The 24,435-nt window shown below is 39.7% G+C and overlaps 1 protein-coding gene across 3 annotated transcripts; it reads right to left on the bottom strand.

Moving 5' to 3' along the window:
• Positions 1–9,250: 9,250 nt before the first annotated feature.
• On the bottom strand, positions 9,251–23,276 carry PDPN (podoplanin). Of its 3 annotated transcripts, none has more exons than XM_057387573.1 (6): positions 22,926–23,276; positions 12,283–12,368; positions 11,742–11,835; positions 11,474–11,509; positions 10,998–11,109; positions 9,251–10,444 (listed from the first exon to the last, which is right to left on the bottom strand). In XM_057387573.1, the coding sequence occupies exons 1-6, from the start codon at positions 22,993–22,995 to the stop codon at positions 10,438–10,440; spliced, it is 405 nt and encodes a 134-aa protein (XP_057243556.1). In that variant the 5' UTR covers positions 22,996–23,276; the 3' UTR covers positions 9,251–10,437. The 3 variants fall into 3 exon arrangements, with proteins under 3 accessions (XP_057243556.1, XP_057243558.1, XP_057243557.1); XM_057387575.1 differs by having other exon boundaries at positions 11,004–11,109; positions 22,926–23,274; XM_057387574.1 differs by lacking the exon at positions 9,251–10,444 and having other exon boundaries at positions 10,994–11,109.
• Positions 23,277–24,435: the final 1,159 nt, after the last annotated feature.

Genomic DNA, 24,435 nt, shown 5'->3' on the forward strand with positions numbered 1-24,435 from the left:
CCCAACAGCTCCTTCATTGCCCTCATTCCCCTCATCTCCCTCATCCCCAACACCACTTTTCCGCCCTTCATCACTTTCATTTCTCTCATCGTCCTCATCCCCCTCATCGCCTCCAACCCCCTCATCGTCCTCATCGCCCTGATCCCCACAGCCCCTTCCTACCCTTCATCGCCCTCATTCCCCTCATCTCCCTCATCTCCAACACCACCTTCCTGCCCTTCATCACCTTCATCTTCCTCATCCCCAACAGCCCCTTTCTGTCCCTCATCACCCCCATCTCCCTCATCGTCTTCCTCCCCCTCATCATCCTTATCCCCAACACCCTCTTTCCACCCTTCATCGCCGTCAACCCCCTCATTGTCCTCATTGCCCTGATCCCCAGCAGCCCCTTCCCACCCTTCGTTGTCCTTATTGCCCTCATCCCCCTCAGCCCCAACAGCYTCTTCCTGCCCGTTGTCACCTTCATTGCCCTAAACGCCCTCATCACCCTCATTCCCAACACCCTGTTCCTGCCCCTCATCACTTTCATCCCCCTCATTCCCAACACCCGCTTCATCCCCAACAGCCCCTTAACCCTCAATACTCCCTTCCAGCCCTGCATCATCTTCATCCCCAACAGCCCCTTTTGCCTTTATCCCCTATATTGCCTTCACCCCCAACAGCCCCTTCATCACCTTCATTCCATTTGTTCCCTTCATTGTGTTCATTTCATTTGTCCCCTTCTCCCCCTTCCTCCCATTTCTTCCTTTCACCCTCAGCACTCCCTTTACTCCCTTCATTGCCTTCATCCCCAACACTCCATTTATCCCCTTCACTCACTTTATCCCTTTTCACCCTTTCATCCCTCTCATTCCCTTCTCCCTCTTTACCCCCTTTATCTCCTTCACTCCTTTCATCCCCTCCACCCTCTCCATCCTTTGAGCCCCCCTCAGATCACACCACGTGCCCCAGTCACCTCCATCCACCACCCTTTGCCAGACAATCAACAGGTTATCCAGGTTCTCTCTCCTGGTACCCTTTTGTTCTTCTTCTTCAGTCTGTTTTTCATCTTTTTGTAGTAAAGCAGCTCCACAGGGAGGTGATTTTTTCACCTGTGACTGAAAAAAACACAAAAAAACCCCAAGGTGGCTAAGGGGAAATTATTTGGGTCACTGAAATCACAGCCCTTAGAGGCCCAGGCTGACTCTAGGTTGGGACCCATTTGTGCTGCACATAAATGATACTGTTCCATCTAAACCAAGTTCTTCTCACTGCTATTTCTGAGCAATGAGASGAAAAAAATCKGAGARGAAAAGAATCCTCCATCGTCACCTCCTGGGAGATGTCTGTATTTGTACTGCAGGACATAACAGTGTCGCTGCCCTTAATTTCTGTCTCTCCTGAATGTTCTATTCATAATGAAGTCAAAGGTGTATTCCTCCCATGCTAGGACTGTATTTTACCTGGAATGTCAAGAATTTGCCATTTTCCCAGAGGAAAATTCCSATAGGAATGGCAGASWKTAATACAGTTACAGATAAGAGTACSTTTARAAATGTTTTACATTTATTTGATTATYTACATCAATGAGTAACATTAAAACTGTAAGTAAGGCTGGACACACAAAGTACTCATACAGCACCAGGAGACAGGAATCCCATTCCACTCCAGAAGATTTCCTCAGCAAGTAGCCAAGCAAATCACCTGTCTGCCCACTCTTACCAAAACAAAGTTTTTTAAAACAATCCACTGTATTTTCAAGAAACAGAGCTATAAAGATAAATTTTCAGACATCTGGAAGACACTGTGCCAGGGAAGTTGAACACCTCTGCAGTGATACTTAGCTTCGGCAAGCAATAGCAGACTGAAAAATAGCAGGGCACAGTGATTTTTCTTCCTGGAATACTCAGGATGCATTTATATTACAAAATGTTGTTTAGGTAYACCATAATCAGTTTTGAAACCTCTWATTTTARTAGTAAGAAAACCTCAAATATGTTTAAACTACTTTGACTTATTAGACTAAATGAGTTCTAATTTAACTGTATTAACATTTTAATTTTATAATTAAGCTAGACTAGTTATACCTCTGTGAGTTTGAGGGATGTTTTAAGAAAAATCAAGGCTCCCATGTAACATTTTAGAGCCCTATACCTGTAACAGAAAAATTAGAAACATAGAACAAATWACATACCAAACTAGCTACAATATGAACCTTTCAACCTTCAAGATTAAGTATAAGGTTTCCCAAAAGTATCACGAATAACAGAAATTATAACTTTTCTCCACATGTGTGTACAAGTTACCCTTATTTTCTCTTCATTTTCACTGAGAATATCTACCATCTGGTGGTGTTCCAGGGGACCTGCACTTTCAAGTTATACTTTCGAGTGGTCAGAGAAGCCTACAAATCTTTACTTCATTAAAGTTCTGAATGCTTTATTTTTTGGATTTTGGAAACATCAACATCCCTGCTGTTGTGCTCTCTAAAATGAATGATGAATTAGCTCTCCTGGTTATTTAGAGGTGTGTAAGCACACAGGAGAGGCAAATACTAGCAAAAACCTTTTTGTAAATCTTGGGTGTCTGGCTGAATATATTCGAGGTGAGTGAAAAGGTGACTTGTGGTTAGAAAAAATGAACTTCTTATGTGTGAAAATCTGAGTGAGCCATGGCAGGAAAAAACATTTTCTAGAAATTTTTTTTTTTTATCAGAGGGTTTAAAGTAGCCTTGAAAGTAGGTGGRCTCCAGTGATACCAGTATGGCCAGTTTTTCTCTTGTTAACTGGGACAAGGTCTCTTTTATCATAACTTTCTGTGCTGTTCTGGTTTGTCCTTATAAACATAGAAGACAATGTGCTGCATGTTATGGCTCTGAGAAAGACTGAACTGCTCGGGTTACTGGTTATTAATAGCTCTGGATTTAAGCAATATTGCCATCTTTTTCTAAAAGTGTATTTTTGGCAAATAAAGAATYGACTGAACTGCTAAGATATTTCAGGAAGTTGTGCTCAAAATGTCCTAGGGAATGGGACTCTTAAGACTCCAGCTCCTTTCATTTCCTGCTGGTTTAGGTGAGCCCTTCTAACCTCAAGGTCCTTCACAGTCCTCATTTCTGCTTTCTACAATCTCCACGAGTAGCAGGTGTTGTTATAAATATCTAATTTTTAACAGCTGAAAGCAATGTCCAAGCTTTCACACAATTCAAATGTCTCATGGTTTGATTGTCCCTCTTGCCTGGGTTGTCACTCACCTGTCACATTGTACAAAAGTTCCTCTTCTGCCGACCCACAAGTGCTGCTTTTCCTATAGCTATGGAGCAGGCCCCTTTCAGGACCACTTTATGAATTGCTCACAGGTCATACCTAGTTAGTCTTAGATATTTGGGGTCCATATCCTGTTTCAAGGGGCTTTCCCACAATCCCCATTTGACTTCTGATAAAGGGTAACCAGGATATCTGACGGGGCAGGGGAGGGGTGTTAGGCCAGTTATGTTCATTCATTCCCTCTTGATCACAGGTTGTGATCCCAAGACTTTTCCCCTGTTTTACACAAGAGATGACTCCTGTCCAAGACTGATCATTGTCTTCTTCAAACTGCTGAGGTCTTCAGTCCAGCAGGTAAGTTTTGTAGGACTTGATAGAATGGGTTGGGTTGGATTGGACTTTAAGGATTATCCAGTTCTACCCCACTGTCAAGGGCAGGGACACCTTCTGCTATCCCAGGTTGCTCCAAGCCCTGTCCAGCCTGGCCTTGAACATTCCAGGGATGGGGCAGTTGTACTAAGATGGACAATGGAGCCATTGACTGGCTAAATTTAATCTGTATCAACTACAGCAACAGTGACCCAAGGATAAAAATAAAGTCCACTAAAATGTAAATTTATCAATGAGATTGGACAATCTGCATTGTAAACTGGAGCAGATATTTTAGAACTGTCTCCATAAACTGATTTGAACACCACAGGATTTGGTCCAGAAAATAGATGACCATGAGTTCCTTAGCTGAATTAATCACTTAATCAAGAAATATTTATGTTGAGACAATATGTTGGCAATATTCCATGGGAGAAAAAGCAGCTAAGAATAATTTTAAATTCTTGATTTTGCTACCTACTACTTGTGTAGTGGCAGGCTGGCTCAGGGGCTGAAATAGCACTGAGAATGGAGAATGGAGAAAGAAATACAACTTCTTCTGACTTCCAGCAGCTGCATCAAACAGAACCACTGAGGTGCTGTGTAGATGGTGTAGGCAAACCATGATTAACCAATATGTAACTATTGTTTTGTTGGAAGTATTTTAAAAATAAAACCAGGTTKGATGACTAAGAGGCAATACGTAATAACCTGAAGCTTTTCTGCTATGAACATGTTCATTTTTCCTGTAAAAATGCCATCAGTAATTCCCACCACTAGCTGGGGCTCAGGTACAGCTTACGGAGTATGCAGTTATCATGCATCCACATCAGCCTGCAGTGAGCAGTTTTTAATTTTAATATTCTGCTTGTGCATTTCTTTACCCATTGTTTTTTGTCAGGTGTATGAAATCTTAAGTCTTTCTTGTGGCTCTTGCTCACTTTTCTGCATGAAATGCAAGCATGGTTTACCTTCTCAATAATTCTACTGCTKCTTTCCCCTCAGTCAAGCATGTTTATTGTGTTAGTAAGTTAAGTATTAATCATGGCAAAATGAGCTAGAAGAATTCATTGGGAAAATCGTTTTTCCAGGARGAACTTTATAATTATGAGTTAAACATTTCTTAGCTTCAGCCCTTCTAAGTTCAAATGAACAGGTGGCAGGGTTTACCTCCCTGTGAGAGGTGATTAATAGTWATGTGTGCTTTCTTGATCTCATTAATATTTGTCTATTACTAAGACATGTATCTTAATGCCAGGAGTAGTTTCCTCAGGCTGAGTTCAGGTCTGGATCACTTATATATACCAAGTAAATTTTTTCACTACTTTATAACATGCAGCCTTTGCTGTACAGTAAAAGCAAGCTGTGTTTTTTATATACAACTTGCCTTTAAGAGCTGGCTTTTAGGTCAAAATCTCTTGTGCCACCAATATCTAAAGCTCTGTCTATGTGGTGAGAAGTGGACTTTTATCAATTCTCTTTGTCCAAATAGCTTATAGGGGTGTAGGCAGGAAAATAAACAGCTCTGGCTGTCCCTTATTCTCCAGCAAATTCCCTCAGTGCCTGACGTACAGGGGAGGACATTCCTTCAAGAAAGAAACTGGAATGTACTACACTGTGCTYRGTTATTGCTGCTTATTCAACTCCTGTGGGGTTTATTCCTGTGGTGGATAGGAAATGAGGAAGAGTTGACATTCCTATCTCTTTCCCCTTGAGCACACCTGYTGAACCTGCTAATTCCTTCTCTGTTTCCTGCATAGGATGAATCAAATGTCATGAGGCAAAATATCCACAGGACTCAAAGGAATGCGTTATTTGAGGATAACATGGTTCATAAAGACAGGAAATGGAGTTGCTTCTCTGCTCAAATGAGACATACAGTACTAATTTCCWAAGACAAACATCAGTACATTTAAAATGCCTTGTTAGAAAATGTTTAGTCATTCTAGAGGGAAGAAGAGACTGTTTTAACAAGGATTTAGGTTCATTCACTTCTAGTCAATGACTTAACTCAGTTGCTGGTCAGTCTTCCCTTCAAGTTATTACCAGTAATTGTTGGGAAAATGAGTTAACTTGTGTAATACAATGAAATCCATATTCTTAGAACATCAATAGCTTCAAGTTCTGCACAAGGAGAAAGAAGCACCAGGGTTCTCTGAAGAGCAGGACAGATTCTTTCTACCAYTTTCCCCTTCAAAATCCAGCTTTTTTACCTGGGTGTTACTGGACATGTTGCTGTGTTGCACTCTAGATGCCTTTCCTATCAGAAGATAAGGTTGTAACATTTTTGAGATTTTTTTTCCTTGATTCAAGTGTATCTGAATATTGATGYGGATTAACAGCTGAAGTAGCCCCACAGGCTGGCAAATCCATTGTTCAATTTTAGCTCAAGCTGGAATTGTGAATGAAAATTAAATATTAGTGAAAACAATGTGTTGTAGTTCTCTCCCTTCTCCTTCCATTTTCTTCTTTTTTTTTTGTGCATGTCACTGGTTTTGGTTCTGAACTCTCAAGAATCACTCATCCTTGCCAACTGCCTTCTGGRAACAGAACACAGCTTTGAAAATGCATGGAATGTGCAGCACTCCTTGCCTGCTAAGACATTTGCCAGTATAGCATTTACCAGAGTCTGAAAATCTGACTTCTCCAGGCTGGAAGAGCGGAATAAACTCCGTGATTGAATGGGGATCTTTGTGTTGTAGCTCAACTGTTTGTTGCAGAGCAGGGGGAGCTGTGGGTTTGGTCTGATGCCTAAATCCACAAGGCCTGGACAAAGACACATGGCCAGTGTGATGCTYGGTTTATTTATCCATAAATGCCTCCACGCTGCAGCTGTGAAAAGTGTACAAAGCCTTAATTCAGATTTCTCACTACAGCACCTGGTGTCAACTTACACATCCCCTGTTACTTTCTGCATCCATACAAAACAAAATGCTGGGAATTTCAATATGTTTAATCCTTTAGYTTAAAAAAGCTTTCTCCAGAAGGATGAGTGCAGCCAATCTGATACTTCAGCTGCTGAAGTAGGTGAATACAAATAGGTGTAACAACATCTTCAAGCACACTGCAGGCCAGATGAGACAAGCTTTAGAGTGGTCCAGCAGCATCTATACTGCAGAGTTTCAGCTGGTAGCAGAGAAATTAATTTTAGATTGTTCTTCATCAAAAGCAACCCAAGCACACTTKTGACCTGAGTGGTCTTGGAGATTCAGTAAGTTGCTTTTTTGTTCTATATCCTTTGTCCCTATCTCGTGTTAAAGAATATTAAAGATGATTTTAGCCTGAAATATAATGGAACATCGCTTCATTGGAACTCATATGAAGCTGTGAAGGACTATTATTTTAATGTTTAAAATTCCTGGGTTGGTGACTTTTCTCTTACCTGTGAGTAAGACCTTTTAGTTTACCTGTAAATAATCTTTGGCAAATCACTTCATCTGACAGTACTTGCCATSCTCCCATGAATGATGCATCCATGCTTTTGAGCTTGAGCACTTTACAGAGGTGTTAATGTGCAGGCTGTCCCTACTTTTTAATGAAATAAGATRTGGTTTAGATAATTGCAATGGTATACTGCAGTGCTCCTAAAATTGTAAGCAATTGCTGCATGTTTTAAATGATATTTAACTATAAATAAACACTTCTGAAATTTATAGGAGTAAATCAGTTGCCATAATTCATTTGGTGCACTCTTCATTATTGCTGGTTTTGAATTGAATTCATTGAATTCATTCATATGACATTTTCTGTTCTTACAGGAAAAACATACCTTAAATGAACYCTTGTAAGAATTGCTGTATTGATGTCCAGAACTATTATAAATATTGATGCATCTAGTCACTGCTTTCATAGTTACTACTGCTRTGTATCTTCCCCACAGACACAAATGCAAGGGGATAACTATGTTTATGATATTTTTTAGTGACATCTGGCATTCTCACAGGAAGCCTGGTGCCTGCTTGTCTGTTTGGGAGAGCCACATTCATGACACAAAGCCAAGCTGCAAAAGGGAACATTATTGTTACTAACTCTAAAGGAATGAATGTGATCAGGAGTGGGGACTTGAAGTTAAAAGCAAGTGTTGATTTATTGAGTGTTGTTCCCTGTGAATAAAAGTCAAGCTTGGCCAGCTGGTGAAAGCATGGAGCTGTTGTTTCCTCGTGTGTTCTCATGCATAGGAAGTATCCTGACTTCGGGCCCTGGTTGTACAAGCGCGTACTGACCACTCATTTCAGCTCACAGAAGGGTTTGCCCTAGAACAATGTGCTGTGTGACTTCTCACAAAGCAGAAAAGGTCCCATCTCCCACAGAAATTCTACCAAAAATCCAAATAGCTTGTGTTCAACCCACCTTTGATGTCCTGGATTGGTAATGGGAAGCTGGATAGTGCAAGGCAGTGACAGCTCAGTCACAGAACACTGCAGTAGATTAATGTGAAATACAAACCTCTGTGTGGATCTTTAGTCAGCATTTCCAGAACGTTTGTATAATGAAAACACTAATTAACTAAATTAAGGATCCAGTGATACATACATAACAAATGTACAAGATTTTCACGAACCAACCATTGTTTCTTTAGGTTTCCTTGAGGCTGATCAGAAAGTTCTGCACTTGAGATTTCTAGGTGGCAAGGTGTATGAATCATCAGAATATTGCATGTATCAGTGCAGCAGCAGTGCTGGATTTGATATATCAAAATAATAGATGTCTTCTGRTTCTTCAGAGCCCTTGCTTTCTTTAGCCATGCACTGAGTATCCTGGATTCCAACTGATAATCAGAAGGAAATTGTCTTCATGTTTTTGCAGGTTCAGATTTAGCACAGCACAATATTTAGTACTGAGTCTCCATTGTTCCTGAAATGTTTCAGTGCAGCATGGGCCATTTTGTCAAGGGCTGATTTTTTACTGAAGGCTAAAAGAACTTGCCTTAAATAAGAGGTTGGACAATAAAGGCACAGTTAAGACCAGAAAAATTAATTACTTATTAAATGAAATTAAATTGGCTTCTGGAGTAGGACCAAAGCACAGTGTCCTTGAGCAGAATGCTGCTTGTTCAACTGTTGTGTCCTGATCCAGAAAAACTCAGAGCTGCCCAGAAAGGTACTCTGCTATACATCTTTCATACTGGGGGGCTTGTTACTGCTGGTGGCATAAAAAAGGTTTCTTCATTTTTGTATTTGCAAATTAGCAGTGATTGAGCTGATGCAGAAGAAACTGGTGACATCTGTGCTATTCCCTCCAATGGGTGAATAATTCATAATTCCATATGCCATGCATTTCAGCAGGCATCAGAGCACCTTATGGGGTAATTCCCAGTACAGACAAGAAATTGTTAAATTGAGGCTAACAGAAATTAATATTCTTTTGCAGCAAGAAGAAAAAACTGTAATTTTCCTGCTTCCATATGAGTTTACATGAAGATAAAGCTTAAGCTTCCTCATTGATCACAGACTGAGCATGTCATCACATCAGCTCCAKAACTAACTAAAGCTTTTTGAATTAGTTTTCTCTCATATGTTTTGTTTTCAATTATAGTGTCAAATGAGTTGGTTGTATACACTGCAWTGATAAGACAAGTAGCAAAATAAGTCAGGAAAATTGAAGGACGTTTAAGACATTTTAATTTTTTTAAAGAAAACAAAGAACAATTATACTAAAATAATACCGTTAACATTATGATTTTTATTTCCAAAGCTTGTATTGATATGATAGTTTAAGGCACACGAAAGAAAAAGAAAAGCAAACACAGATAAGCTGACATGTTTAGCAATTGATGACCATGTTGATTATCATGATTTTTACACCAAACACTGAAGTGCCATAAAATTTAGGAAACCTGATGCACTGCAGCCACTTGACATGCAAAACCTTTGCTCTGAGCTCTGTACATTCWGGTTGTGCAGCACAAAATATGCCCCAGAAAAGCTGCAGACTCCAAAGCTGCATTACACCTCAGCAACACGTTCTGCCCTGGTGTYGCACGTGTTGTCAAACAAATCAACTGTACAGTTAGAAAATGGGACAGGAATAAAGAAAAAAACTGTGTACACTAATTCAAAAGCTTCTACATGTCAGCTTTAAAGTGACCCATCAAAATTGGGTATTTTCCAAGCACCCCTTAATTCAGGATGTGTATTTCAGTTCCTGCATGTCTCTGCAACAAGAAGAGGCAGGAAATTCCTGATGCCATAGTCAGACGAGCAAGCTTTCAGTTGGTAGGTCAGTTCCAGCCAGACCTAACCATATTTTGCCACAAAATAACATAAGTATCAAGAGCAGAAAATCTGTATCAGTAGTGGAAAGATTTTAGCTTCCAATATCCAGTATTTTCTTAATTTGTAAATAACTGGTTCTCTCTGAAGCTAATTCCTCCTTTTTGATACGTCATGTGGTAGAAAAACATGCCAGAAACATTTAACCAGCCAAAACCTTTTTTTTTGGTTTGTTTCAAAATAATACATACAATGTAATATGAAATAATCTTTGGTAGCATAAAAACCCAAGCATGTATTACCTGCAAATCACATTTCAGATGTACATCTCTTTTCTGCACGKTTTTTTCTTACTGCAAAATATTTCTCTTCTAGTAAAATTATGGTTAGTAAAGAAATCCTATGAAATGTTCCATACTTTGTAATTGGCAGGGGGAGGTAAGGGTGGTCCTTAGAGTTGTGCGGTATCCCCATAGATCTGAAATTCTTTGACTATATTTTCCATGGATCATCTTCTCACACAAATACAAGAACAGTCTTTAGTTTGTATAAAATAAGAAGCACTTGTATTTTCTGGCATAGAATGGCATGGTTGCTTGTTTCAATTGTGTTTAGGGCCTGGAAAACAAAAGGTAGACATTTTATTGTTTATCATTACCYGAATGTTAGTTATATGATCTTTTTTCCTCCATCTCTTTGTCTTTTCCATCACTTCTTTATTTCTCTTCCCAATTCCTATTTTGCTTTCTTCCTGCTGGACAGTGTCTATTCAATGTCCTGGGGTTTTCTTATTCCTTCAGTGCTTATAAAACTCTTCAGATTTGTGTGGCACCAACAAATAAGGYAGAGGTCACTTCCAAATATTCCCATTATCCACTACTCCTGGTCTTGTAGTACTTCCTAGTGAATTTTATCTCTGTGCACCAGAGTAATCCCAGCCCCAAGCATCTGATATTATAACATCCTGTGCACACTCTCTGGGAAATTCTTCTGAAGAATGTGCAGACCCCACATCACACTGGCAACTCATGCCAAGTCTGTCTGAGGCACTGTATAACAGGAAAATTGTTGTTTTGTCAAAATGGAAACCTTAGAAATTCCCCAAATGATTCCTGTGACCTAGCTCGGAGGAAGATGCTTGTTAGAAAAGCCTGATGAGCAATTTACTTACGAGTACCTGCCTGACATCTTCCTTACAACAGCAATTATTATTCCTGCAAGGATTCCAACTGCAACTATGATTCCAACGATTATTCCAACCAGTGCAATTGTTCCCAGAGCACCTGAAAGAAGAAATGGGAATGTTAGCATGTATCTCATGGAGACCATTGATAAGAGGCTACTGATAAACTTGATACTGTTCTGCTGCATCCCAGGCCTTGGGGAAATTTCTGACTATGTTGTGAATTCTGAAGTTGGGTTGGATGTTCAGCAGCCTGCAAGCATGCCTTTGGGCTGAAGGGCTCCATATGGATGTGGATATGGAGACAGTGATCAGCTGAACCAGGGAAGGCATTTAGGGAGCAGGTTGTGCCTCCTCCTGAAACTTTTCCTTAATGGCATGGGCACAGCCAGTGGCTGCTGGAAGGGGAATTGCCTGGCATTATGTTCCCCCTTGTCATTATARACAAATCTTTTGTTTAATACCTTCATCAGTTTTCTCTAGTTCGCCACTCCGTTCACCTGTAAAGCCAGAAAGACAATAATTACTCCCTCTGCTTTGTACAGAGTTTTGCATTCCAATTCATTATCCAAGGAAAACCTTTATTGACTTTGTCACAATGGTTTGAGGTTGCCCTTTTGCTAGGAAGTGAGCAAATTAAAAGTTTGAGAGACTATTTGTGATTTCCAGATATTGTTTAGAAGAYGGCAGTAGGACCTCAGTATATAAAAATAGAAATGAAAGGGGTTTTACCATCGACACTTTCTGTGTWAACTTCATAAACAGTAGAATTTTCACTTTCTCTTTCCGGGATGAAGGCACTTTCTGTGGTCTTCAGGTGTCCAAACTGCAAGAGATTTGTTACATTATGTAATCTTGTGGGCAATTACAAGAATTGAAGGGGAAAGAGGAAAAACAAAACCTCAAGTATATTCAGTCTATGTGTATAAAGTAACATTTAAATTTCTTGGTCTGTCAGGTGTAGATTCATCTAGCTGTCACTTCTTGTGTTTGACATGTGTACAGTGACCAAAACAAATCAAGATAAGCTGATTTATCTTCCCACCAAGAAGCTTTCTACATCAGATCTCTTCATAGGACTGCAAAAACTGTAGGTGGCTGCAAAATATTGCAGATTTGCCTTTTTTTCAGTGTTTTGGGTTTTTTTTTTTAAAGTAGTTTGTGAGTTTGGTTTCACTAAAATGGATTGAGAGATACCGAATTGGAAGAGTGAGAGGTGGCAATGAATAAGCACGTAGATAAAAGGATCTTTTATTTGGCTTTATGTACTCACCACTGTTGGTAATTCTTCAWACTCTGTGTCATTTCTGTCTCTGAAATCAAATGTTGCAGTTTCTTCTCCTTCTATAACTGAGCTTGCTGAATAAAATTTTAGAAAATTAGTCAGGATTTTACATGCTCTGGTTCCTCTGGCATGTAAACTTTGTTAAACACGAGCTCTGTGTAGTGTTCTATCTCTCTGCCCCTGCCCACTTGGGAATAGGAAATTATTTGGACTAAGTTTGAATTCTGTTATACTCTTGTCCAGAGCAATAGGACAAAAAGTCAGTACCCCTCACTTAACTCTGGCACAACCTTGAAATGTACTGGTTACTAACATTTTGTCCAAAAAAAGATTCCCCGTAGAGCATATAATGACTCCAGATTTCAAACTAAACATTAGCTTATGTATTGGAATAGATTACTTCAAGCATCTTCCATTTTCTGAAATAGTAAAAGCTTTCTCCCATCTTTCAGCTCAGTCCCAGCTGCAACATTTATTTTTAGAACTGCCTTTAGTGCTTATGTKCATAACTATAGTTTGGAAATATTCCTACACAAATCAATCCTGAGGCTTTCCTAAAGCTGCAAACCTTACTTGCCATAATTTGAATTTTCAGGTAACAATGTAAGGTTGGGTTTTTTGGTTTTTTTTTTATTCTTTACCCCTAGTTCATCTGTGCTTTTTGATAAACTGGACATTTAGATTTTGCTTTACACAATGCTGTTTATTTACAAATATACAAAAAATAAATCCAGAATTCATCAGTAGGAAAATGAGCTGGAACAAGGTGGAACAGGAATGATATGGCTGTGTGGAGATAACAGGCAGTACCAAGAATATGTTGAAAACATATTTTAAGTATGATCTAATTCAATTTCTTGCTGATCCATAAACCTGTGACCTGAAGTGTGATGTTAATGTGGTGTGAGACCTCTTGGGAGTTTGTAATTCCTGGTGATTACAAAGSCAGGTGAGGCTGCTTGTCCTGCTGCTGCCTGGGCCATAAAGGTCCTGCTAATTCCAGATGCCAGTGCTGAAACTGAAGCAAAGAGCCAATTGTAGATGCTGTCTTGAGCAAGAACTTGAGGAAAAAAAGCACCAAAAACTTCTGAAAAATTCTTTCCTGAGTTCTAGTTTTGCATCTAACTTCTATTTATCTCAGCAACCAGATCAGGACAGTTATTCACAGGAGTTCTTTTAAAAATGAAAATTACTTCACCATTTGAATATTTTATGTGTGTGAAATATTCGCAACCTCTTTGTTTTATTAAATTGCAGCACTGTTTCTACTAATTACACCTTTTATTTAGTGAACTAAAACCATTCTCATCTCCTCTGCATATTAAGTTAGACAATATCTGAATTTTTAGATGGGTTCAAAATACTTTTTATGGAAAACTTTACTGCTTCTAAATGCACTCTACTTGTTTTGAATATGATGTAGAGGCAAGTAAACAGTTTTTATTCTGTGACTGACATTAGAAAGGATTGGCATTTTACTTGATGTCAGTCAAAAYTGAAAAAAGAGGATAGAATCTCTTTGGATCAGCTGTGCAGACATCACTCAGAAACTGTTTATCTTTAATTGTGAGTTCCATTTAACTTTTGTACATTTTCACCTGCTCTTTTAAAATAAAAATGTTATTTCAAATTAAAAAAAGCCAATATTTAATTTTAAAATCAGTAAAAAAAATGTACTGGCAGTTTAAAGGAAATTTTTCACGCAGAGGATGAATGATTTGGCACTGAGAAAGAAAAAATCTGGTTTTGCTTGAAACTCTAATTTGAATTCTACTGGAAASTTGCAAATATTTTTCCTTTGCTCCCTAAACTGTTTTCTGAAACTGAGAAAATTTTTATCCATCTCCACCAAAGGAAGACTGAGAGCTTTGTCCCATTGCCAAGAGACCAAACACTGAACTAAACTTAGATCTCTAATTCCATGTTTACTGAAGTAAATAGAATTTTATATTCCTGTACCTCATAAGCCTGAATACAGATACACTTTCTATTTAGGAGCCAAAAGGGTGTGCAGGTAGCACTTTGGGCAGTAGCAGATGAAGAAAGTGTATTCACATTATGCCAATGTGAGGCCAAATATAGTGGCTAATTAAGCCAATGAGTCTCCCAGAAATCACCTTCTAATCCATGGAAAGACTAGAACAGGGAAAATCAGAGCTCCAAGTTAGATGGTAAAAATAATTGTTTGGTCATTTTTGATTGAAATAATCTGGGTATTGTTGAAATAGCATAAAGGGGGCTGACTTTTAACTGTATATTTAGACACTTTCTAAATATCTGTGATTTCAGATATAGCACTACTTAATAATCCTTATTTTTTGCTTATGAAATAATATCCTTAAAATACAATATTGGGATGTACAATCATGGCCACGTAAATGTTGAGTGTGAACAAAGAAATAGCGATAGAAATCAGCAACACAAATACATATGGATCAGTTTACCTTGTAATCTCAGTCAGAACTGARGAAACATCCTTTATTCACTAGTTGAGAATAAGCACAGATGGAGAAAACCAATTACTGGAGGAAAATCCCCCAGTRGAAGGCAAAGGAAATTTTGCATTTYACCAACAAGCAGCTTATTGGGAGAAGCTGCTTACACTCCTGGCATGGCAGCAGCTTCAGCCCTGAAAATCTGCCTGACAGTGAAGACAGGAAAGGAAAGCTGTGTCACACAGCAAAGGGCCAGAGAATTGGTGAATGTCACAAAGAAACAGAATTATTCTTTTTGTGATACTTGTTGCAGATTCTTGGCCATGAGTGGCTCRTAGAAAATCTATTTCAGTGCCTTTGCCCTCTCAGTGCTGTGATTGACAAAAGGAGGTGGCCCAGATTAATCTTGCCTAATTTTAGGTTCTTAATAAAGGCRCCTAAATAAAGTGTCTGCTTGCCCTTATCTTCTTTTATAGTCTGTAGGGAAAAATAAATACCTCTTGAAGATAATTCAGTTCACCTGAGATTTGGGTCACCCTTGGTAGTGCTGCCTTCCCTAAACTGCAAAGGGAAACTGGAAWATGGCCCTGCTATGAACTGCTCAAGGCTCAGGCTGATCTGGTTTCTGTCACTCTGAAAGTCTTGCCCTAGCCTTTTTAAAGCCAAGGTTCTGTATTAAATGCAGAATAGTCCCTGGACTCTATTTCCAGCCTCTGTTTTGGACAGACAGGGAGGTGGCTGGTGKTGGTTAAACAGACACTACTAAACTATTACCCACAGACAGACTGGGAGGCAATTTATTATCAGTGTTTTCTTTTGTATGAAGGAATATTCGGTACTAGACAGCTGTTTGTCAGAGAAAGTCATAATGAAGTTAAATATTGAAATGAAATTGAGAGGCACTGTCAGATTTTATGCTTCTTTTCCTGTACCCAATACAAGGCTCTGCATCACTGACATCAAAGGGAATGTAAATGGGATTTAAGGGGTGTGTGCTTGTGTCATTGCTTGGTTTCATCTGATGTGGGCCAAATGTAGCAAGAGTCAGGGTTAAGTGGSTCTTCTGCATGTGTTCTTAATATTATCTCAGAGGAGGTTGTAAATAAAAATATTGCCTCACAGCTCTGGGGCTGTCTCCAAAGAGCCTCCTCTGTTTGCAGCTATATGTTGGTGCAGATGTGAATTAATCATTGCATCCCTGCCTGCCAAGGTTCCAGCTGGGAGCCTTTCAGTTCAAAGTCCCAGCTGCTCTCAGGCTGCAGCTTCTCACACCAGGAGAAAATTTGATGTCTTTAAAAGTTTAATACTACTTTGAAAACCTCYCATGCTTGGGCATCCCATGACCCACTTAGGGGAAGCTGAGCTCACTTCTTGCATGTGTGGAGTGACAGTTTACTAGAAAAACCTCTTAGGGTTGCTTTCAAAGCACWGTGGTTGTGTTGGAAAGGAGAGAGAGTTGTAAAACTGTTGTTCATTAGCATTTCTTTCAGGTATCTCCAAAACCAACAAAGATACTTCTGAAGATGAAAAATATTGTAGGATCTTGTTTCTTCCCTTGCATAAACCCAAATAAACCCAAACACTAGTGGGTAAAGGCAGTTGTAAGCTTGTATTTTAGCTTAGTCCTTGAAATAGGAAGCCCTAAAAATAGAATGTTTCCATTTCTGATAAGAGACCAGGAGATAAAAATGGCAAACCTTAAAGGATTCCCTCTAGCAAGAATTGCAATAATCCTCTGCATCAATTTGGGGAAAAAAAAAAGGAAAGAAAAAAAAAAAGAAAGAAAACCAGCTTCAGTTATTTATAAAAGCTAAAAATATGAGCTAGCAGAGAGTTTAGCAGGATGGGTCACTTGGGACATATCCCTTTTCTGTTGGAGGTGTAACTGAGCAAACATCTGGAGCTGACTGATGGTTTTCAGTATCTGCTTCCGGAATKGTTACAGACCGAGTGGTGTTGTTTGAAGGACTGTGCATGGATGTGTGTGTTGKCCATCCTGTTTTGGCTGCATTTTATCCACCATTTATGTCCTGATMCAGGATTTCTAATTCYGAGGAAACATTCTTCACTCAGAGAMCTTAATCTTCACTCAGAGCAAACTGAGTCTCAGTATCTCATTATTGGAATTAGTTTGGTCGTAGTTCAGTGAAAACTTCTATTCATGGTGGTGGAGGTTGAGCAAAAAYGTTTGATTTGCAAGGGATCTGCCTTTTAAATACAGCAGTTCTGTAATTTTCAAAAGCAGTTTTGTCTGTTAATTGGCTTCATCCAACTTAAGTGTTTTTGAGAGTCATGTCCAAAACGTAAAACATTACCTTAATYTTGTCTGAAAATAGTTTTCCATTGCTTTTATACTTTTGGATATTTTTTACAAGTATACAGGTGTTTCTTTTGTTGTGAAATTGTTCAACACCGCCTAATCCAAGACAAAAAAATTTTTTGTACTTTGAAAATGCAAGGGTTTGAAAAACACAGTGTAATAGATTCTGGGGTTTGAATTTTGCAATTTTAATCTTCGAACAGTTACAATTTTCAGACTTTAGAGAAGCAGTGAAGTTTGTTCATGAGAACTGAAATTCTCATTCGTATCTGGGGCTCCTGCAGGATCACATCTGCAGTATCCTGAGAGCTCTGTGTCCTTGGCCTGTTTGGGCTCACGGCATTGGCATTTTCCTTCTCCCTTAATTCTTTCTGGAAGCTGGARTAATCTGTCATGCCATTAGAAATCCCCTGGCGTGTATTTAAATGTCTAGACTGTTGTTCAGGAGAAAGTATGCACTGTCTAAATCCTGAAGTGTTTTCTACAGTTTCCTTAGACAAAGACTGACAGCTTTGCTTTATATAACGAAGGAAGCTGAATGACAGTACCAGAAACTTTGGAAAGTGTCTGCCAGTTGGAAAATGGTCACGAAGCAAAAGGAAGGATTTAGCTCAGCCTTATTTAGAGTATGACTGACTTTGTTCAGGTATTCCATGTAGCTTGTGATGACAATGCTTTGCTGAATTGTCAGAAACATTTCCTTTGGTCACCACACCCTGCCACAGATGGGTTTTATTGCTGGGACAGGCTTAGCCAAAGGAACAGAGCCARAGTTTAAATCGACAGTGCCAAGTGGCAAAGAACCACTCGGCTGCTCCTCAAGAAAATCACATGTCTTCTRAATGTTACAATATTCTACTGACAGAAAAGCAACTCAAAATGTACTTCAACGGGGCAGATATAGAGAAGAAACTGCTCTTCAAGTGCTTGGTGTGTGCAATGACTCCAACCAGAGTCACAAAATAAAGCCAGGAGAGGAAAAGCTGAAAAATTCCTAAGCTTTGTCCTATGCATGGTAAAATCAGCCACAGAATTGTGGGCTTTAGGAAGGAAATCACTAAMTCCATTAGAGGATATTCTTTTAAAATATTCCTTGCAGAACTAGAGATGATTATTCAAAATTTATACTTTTAATAGTGTTGCTGTTTCAACCGCTGCTTTCTTGTCTGCTGAGTACACCGACCTCAGGCTTGCTATCCCATGAATGTGGGATGAAATTACTTTCCCATTTAGGTTTGCTGCCCTGTGACACTGGTTCCCTGTTTGCAATTTTACTAACAGTTTTATTGTTTCCTCTGAGCAGTGACAGGTTGGACCTGTGATCAAGGTGTAAATATCTCTTGTATTTTGCTCTAAGAGGCAGAATCACAGAACTGTCTCTCACTGCATGACTGACTAGGAAGGAAAGTTGCAGCCAAGAAAAGGAGAAAAGTACAAAACTTGGCGTAAGGGATCAACAAATCGGACAGATGTGCAGCAGAAAGCAAACATCTGTGTGCAAATACTGGGATATGTAAATGCAAACCAAAAGAATTAAGAAATTAACTCTAACACAGCAATAAACTAATCTTTTCCCTAAATGACTTCCTTCCCTGAACTCAGAGGCTACAGCCAAGTGCCTTTTCACAGCTGCTTTGTTATAGGTTACTAACCCCTTGTAYCTGCCAGCARAACCCTTTGCAGGTYYCTCAACACATTTGTTTAAAATACTCMTGYCAGACACCRAACTGGAAACTCTTAGGTGTTAATTCTGYTCACACAGTGATTTTTTGCTCTACTTAATATTGCCATGCAGCAGGCAAGATCCCTTCAAATGTGCTTTGTCTGACTTTTATACTACATTAACAATAGATTAGCTAATGTTTGGATGGTTTCATAATCCTAAATCCATTTTAATATGGCTTTGGAGTTAAGTGTGTCCCCGTTACAGATTGATCAGTGGCTCCAACAGAGCACACATTTGCCTGAAAATGGTGATGGTGTAACAGCTGAATTGTCCCCTCACAAAGGATTATTCTGATGCAGCTTGTGCTGGATGTTTTACTGTTTGCAATCAACAAATACAAAGATGGAAAAAACATGAGGAAGTCATAAAGCAATATGAGAATGTGCTCAGCATCAGCTTCTATGTCCTTTGASAGTCTTTGGCCAAGCTTCTGAGACAGGCAGTTGGAAATCAATAGTACATTTGTCTCTTGTTTTTCCTCATTTGTTTCTCTTTAGCACATCTCAGCATACCTATACTCCCAATCCCACATCTTTTTCTGAAAYTCTGTGTAAGGAATTGTGCACTGCAGAGTTCTGAGCTTTGCTGTGGGATTAATCCCCACAGAGGGGATGGTCTGAGCACACACAGATCAGAGAGGCCCTTTGAGAGGATCTGGGAGGCAGCGAGTGGTTGGATCTGGCAGCATTTGGGCTCCATCCTGGAGTCTCTGGCCACATCCAGACAAGAAGCAAACAAACCAACAAAACAAACGTGCCACTGAGCCAGCCCATGTGCCTGAGCTGGGCCAGCAGCAGCATCAGTGGGCATTTCTGTGGCTCACATGTGGCTCACCTCAAGTGACACACAGAGAAACACCACACGCTCCTGTCAGAGCCTCACAGCCTGAAAACCTTCCTGCACTGCCTCATTATCTACCAAAAAGCTCTCCAGGTTCTTTGCTGCTTTTTTTTTTTACCCCCAGATGATTTACAGATCCTTGATCTGAGGTAAATGCACAGATTCAGTGGAAACTGCTGGATTGCAGGAGCTGAGAATCCGGCCTCTCTGCTTCCAGTTTTAGTGTGCAGTCTGAGTTAATGAAAGGTCTGCTTGTAAGCGTTTAAATATGACTATTTTCTTTGTTTGTGAAGTTACAGATTCAAAAACTAACTGTTGGGATACAGATGTGCAAACCTCTCTGCTTGCCCAGCAGAGGAGAAAGCGCATTTTGTTTGTTTTCTGCTGCTCTTCCACAAAGACACTGCAAAATGCAGACACACTAACTTGCAGACCTACTAACTGAGATTCAGTAAGATTATTTTCTCTTTTCTGTGATAATTGTTTTGTATTGGACATGTGGAGTTAGATTCATATCATGAAGGGGCACATATGGGACATGTGTGAGAGTATTCCTAGTTCTTCATGCAGGATGAAATCTTCTGTGGTGTTTATTCAGTAGAGAACTGGTTTCCTTTTGAGTCAAATGTGACTCTTCCATTTGCTTGTACACTGTGTTTACAACCAGCAGTTACGGAATTTGATTTTCAAAAGACTTTAGAGTTGCCTGATTTTATTGCTTATTTTTGTCACTGAAATAGTGACAGAGTTTGGATAAATCAGGAAACTTTTGAGACAATCTTTTCTTTTTATTTTCTTAATTCCCTTTTTATGATTTCAAACAACAGAAAACTTTTTAGTCTTTCATGCTTGAGTGTAAACTTCAACTTCCTTTCTTATCATATAAACACTTTTTTGTCTGAATTATCCTCTCCATGTGCTTACTTTCAGTTCAAACCAAACATAACATGACCTACTATAAACCTGACTTGCATAAGGGAATATAATCTAATATTTGCCTCTRGGTAAGATCAGGCACATGGACAGTTGATACAGCTCAAGTGACATGTGGTATCTTGTTAAACAATCACGTTAATTTTTGTTCATGTTATGTGACAGCCAACAGAATAATCTCCTTTTCTGCAATGAATACAGAGCTATCAGAAAGGTTTGGAATCAGGAAATGCATTGCCTCTGCACAGCACTGGTTTGGGTGYTTCTTCAGGCCAGCTTCCATCTCAAATCCTTTGGTCTGACTCAAGATTTGCCTGAGTTTTGACATGCTGAATACGATCACAGCAGGGCCAAAGTGTATCTGCTAATCATTCAATAATCATAGCAATCATCCTTTTGGAATTTGGAAATTCGCTTCCTGAAGGAAACAAAGCTGCTGCTTTGCTTGATTTGGTCTCAGTTCATAACATGGAGTGCCCAACCATAAGAAAAAGGTAGCTGCAGGTTTTTTTATGGCCTTTTCTGGTTTAAGAAGTATCAGAAGGAGATCTTTTGCCTTTAAAACCCTCAGGCCACACTGTGTTTCCAGAAGTTCAGGTATTGGGATAAACCAACTCCACCAAGTGCTGTACAAGTCAAGCCTTCTCCCACCTCCCTGCCAGCCAGAGCAGATTGCTGAATGGAATTGCCATTTCATGTCTGTTCTAACTTGTAATTGCTGATGGTTATCAATAAACAGCACTGATGCACACTAAACACTCCAGATTTGCTTATTTTACATTTTCCTGGTGTATCCTTTGCAAGTTACCCTAAATGAACTGGCTCCAGGTGAAAAAAAACCCAAAACCATAAACCCTAAACAGACACAGAAAGCCTTAAATACTGTAAACCACATTCCTGATCCTGCTCTGGAGTTCAATGCAAATTATACAGGTAATAAAGCAGAGGTAGAATCTTGAAAGCAGAAAATATTCTTACTTTTTTTAGGGCTAGTACGGTTTCAGACTGATCGTTGCTGGAGTCCTCTCAGAGTTGAAAAAATAAGTTTTAAAACTTCCCAAAAGCCTGAAGATAAAACACCTTTTTGCCTGTAATTCTGGTATCTTRGATTGCTAAAGGTAATTCTAAAAAATAGTGGTGGTTTTTCCTCATTTCTAATGGCTTTAAACTTTTATACATTTAATACTGATGCTTTTTAAGAATGAGGTGGCTGGGTGAGCCTAGAAAACAGCTTTTGTGACTTGCCTGATATCTGTTGATTTTAGTTTTTCTGTGAAATTTTGAAGCACAATTCCAACCTTTCAGCCTCATATTCTGACATACAGAACCCCATTAGAAGTTTCACCCCAACATCCACAGGTAGTGTATATCAATACAGCTCCATTCTTTCCAGCAGGATGTTACTGYTGTTATCAGGCCAAAATCAGGGCGTTTTTTTTTAGTTTGGACCCCCAAATCTAAACCTGACAAGTAGGTCTATGCTTTGGAAGAGCAGTGGGCTGAGTTTCAAGTTACTGAATTTAGAGCACTGGTATCTGGAAGTGCTGCACTGGTGCTTGGAACACGTTCCATGGCAATGGCAGCTGCAAACCACTCATGGCCAATTCATTCATCATGAGTCAAAACTACTCAGAAACACTGAGTTTCACAGGGACATTCCTGGAATCGAGTACTGGTCGGGGTGATACTCATTTACTGTTAACAGATCAAACTCTTCTTTAGCTGTAAAAAGATGTAAATGTCTATTTTACCTAAAAGTGTGTATTGTAGCTTTCTTATAAAATTAAAAATAAATAACTTTCCAAATTAATCTTTTCAATRCATAACACTTTCCAAATCAGTCTTTGGCAATATTTCCCCCTAGTTTGGTTTCCTTCACTTGTATATATTGCTTATGGCTAAGTTAGGCTTAGCAAAACCCAGTATAAGGCTCAAATTCTATATGTCTGTAAAGTTTCTAAACACAGAAGTTAAACTCCTGAATGAAAAATTCTTCAAGTTACTTTCATAGAGTCATACCCCTAAATGTCAGTTAAAGTAAATTATTGCTGGCAGAGTCTGCAGTGTGTGTTCCAGTGAGACTGCAGCGATTCCCCAGGGCTGTGCAGGGAATGCCTTCCCTGCCTTTCTGCACCCCCTCCCTCCCTTACAGACACACAGAAAATCCTTTCCTAACAGAGCCTAACTCAGCCCATYGAAAACTTTTACTGTGTTTCTATGCAGAGCATGGCAGTAGTAGACACCCAGTAGTAGTTTAAGAATYGCAAAGAAAGTTTTACAAACAGGACAGAGTAACTATGCAACCTGTGAGCGACCACAGAAACTGTTAAATTACAGGAAACGACTGGAAATAATTTAATCCAAACTTTCTCCTTACCTTCTTGAGCAAGTGCTAGGAAAGGCACACTCCCGAGGAYGAAGATGAAGAATGGAACTTTAACAAACATCTTTGATCTGCTTAGAGAGCTGCGTTCCGATCCTGAGACCAGACAGATCCAAATTTGGATTAATTTTTTTACAGGCAGTGGTGAATCGAGATGATAGAAAGAAATCACTGCAAAAAAAATACTTTGGTATTCCAAATATTCCTGTAGCTGCTGTAGTGTAAAGGGAGGACGCTTTCTCAGATGATAACTGAACAGTTAAAGAAAACTSAGTGGAGTCAGAATTGTTTTCTTTAGCCAAGGGGTGGGAGCAGCCTAAGGTGGTCCTCAACGAGCAGCCAGGCCCGCCCTCCCCACGCTGTTTGGTCAGGACCAAAATTATGATCTCAGCTCAGGTTTAAAGTTACAGRAGCTCTTGTGGCTTTCAGAAGACTTTTATTTAGCAAAGGGGGAAAAGGAATTTAGGCAAAGTGAGGTGCTCCCTCCCTTCTGCAAACTGTCGAAAAAACACTTAAGAAACAGCACTAAGGACACTTTTCTTGTTATTTCCAGCAGTGAACTGATGGTTTTTTTCATTTCAAAGTGAGTCCTCATGTTTATCTAAGCAAATGTGGTACTGAATGTGAATTTAGGGATACTGAAATAGTTWTTAGGACAGGCTATTTAACTCTGCAGTAAATACTGCCTGAATTTTCTTGTGTGCCTGTGTCCTCAAGTGACATCCTGGCTGTGCTCGACCGTTTCTCTCTGCCCACAGGCTCGCTGGCCTTGGAGTGCTGATGSCACCCTTCAGACAGAGGATTTTTCCTTTTCATGTGCAATATTAGGAGCACAGCCCCTACAGCAGCCTGTKCAAGTCTCGTTACCTTTTCCTTGTTGGTGTTTCTGGGCACAGCATTGCAGGGCAAGAGTGTGAGGTTGGATGCCACCAGCACGTGTGAGAGACGCTCACCAAGAATGAGAGACATGAACTGGGTGTTGAGCAGGACCTGGGGATCAGTGATTTCCACCAACCCTTTCCTGAATCCTGCCTTGTCTCAGGCAAGTGACACTGATTTTCATCTATTTAAGAGTATGGTGACATTGGTGTGGTGACATTGAACCAGCTCTGGTGTGTCCCTGTGACAGAGCTGAGTGAGGAAAGGTGGCACCTTCTCCTCAGCTTTGCAGTGCCAGCACAKCAGGCTCCAGCACAGCAGCAGTGTGGATTTACTGCCTTTCTGCCCGCAGAGGAGTGGGACACACTTGTGGCAGAGGTTTTGTGGGTTTTTTTATATACACATACAGAAAAAAAAAAAGAAACCCCAACCAAACAAAAAAAGAAACCCCTAAACCAGGGCTGGATTGTTTTCAGCCAGAGCTGTCAATAAACACCCCACAACACTTGGTGCTCTGAAGGCCCAAAGAAACTCTGAAACTCTAAGCAGTGATATAAAAAGGGCTGCAGATGGGGAATGCAGCCCTTTCCATAGGGTTTTTCTTTCCTTCTGAAAGTGATACCTG

The sequence above is a fragment of the Malurus melanocephalus genome, unplaced genomic scaffold (assembly GCF_030028575.1).
Source record: "Malurus melanocephalus ecotype Western Australia unplaced genomic scaffold, MMel_1.1 scaffold_1257, whole genome shotgun sequence".
Taxonomy (NCBI): Eukaryota; Metazoa; Chordata; class Aves; order Passeriformes; family Maluridae; genus Malurus; species Malurus melanocephalus.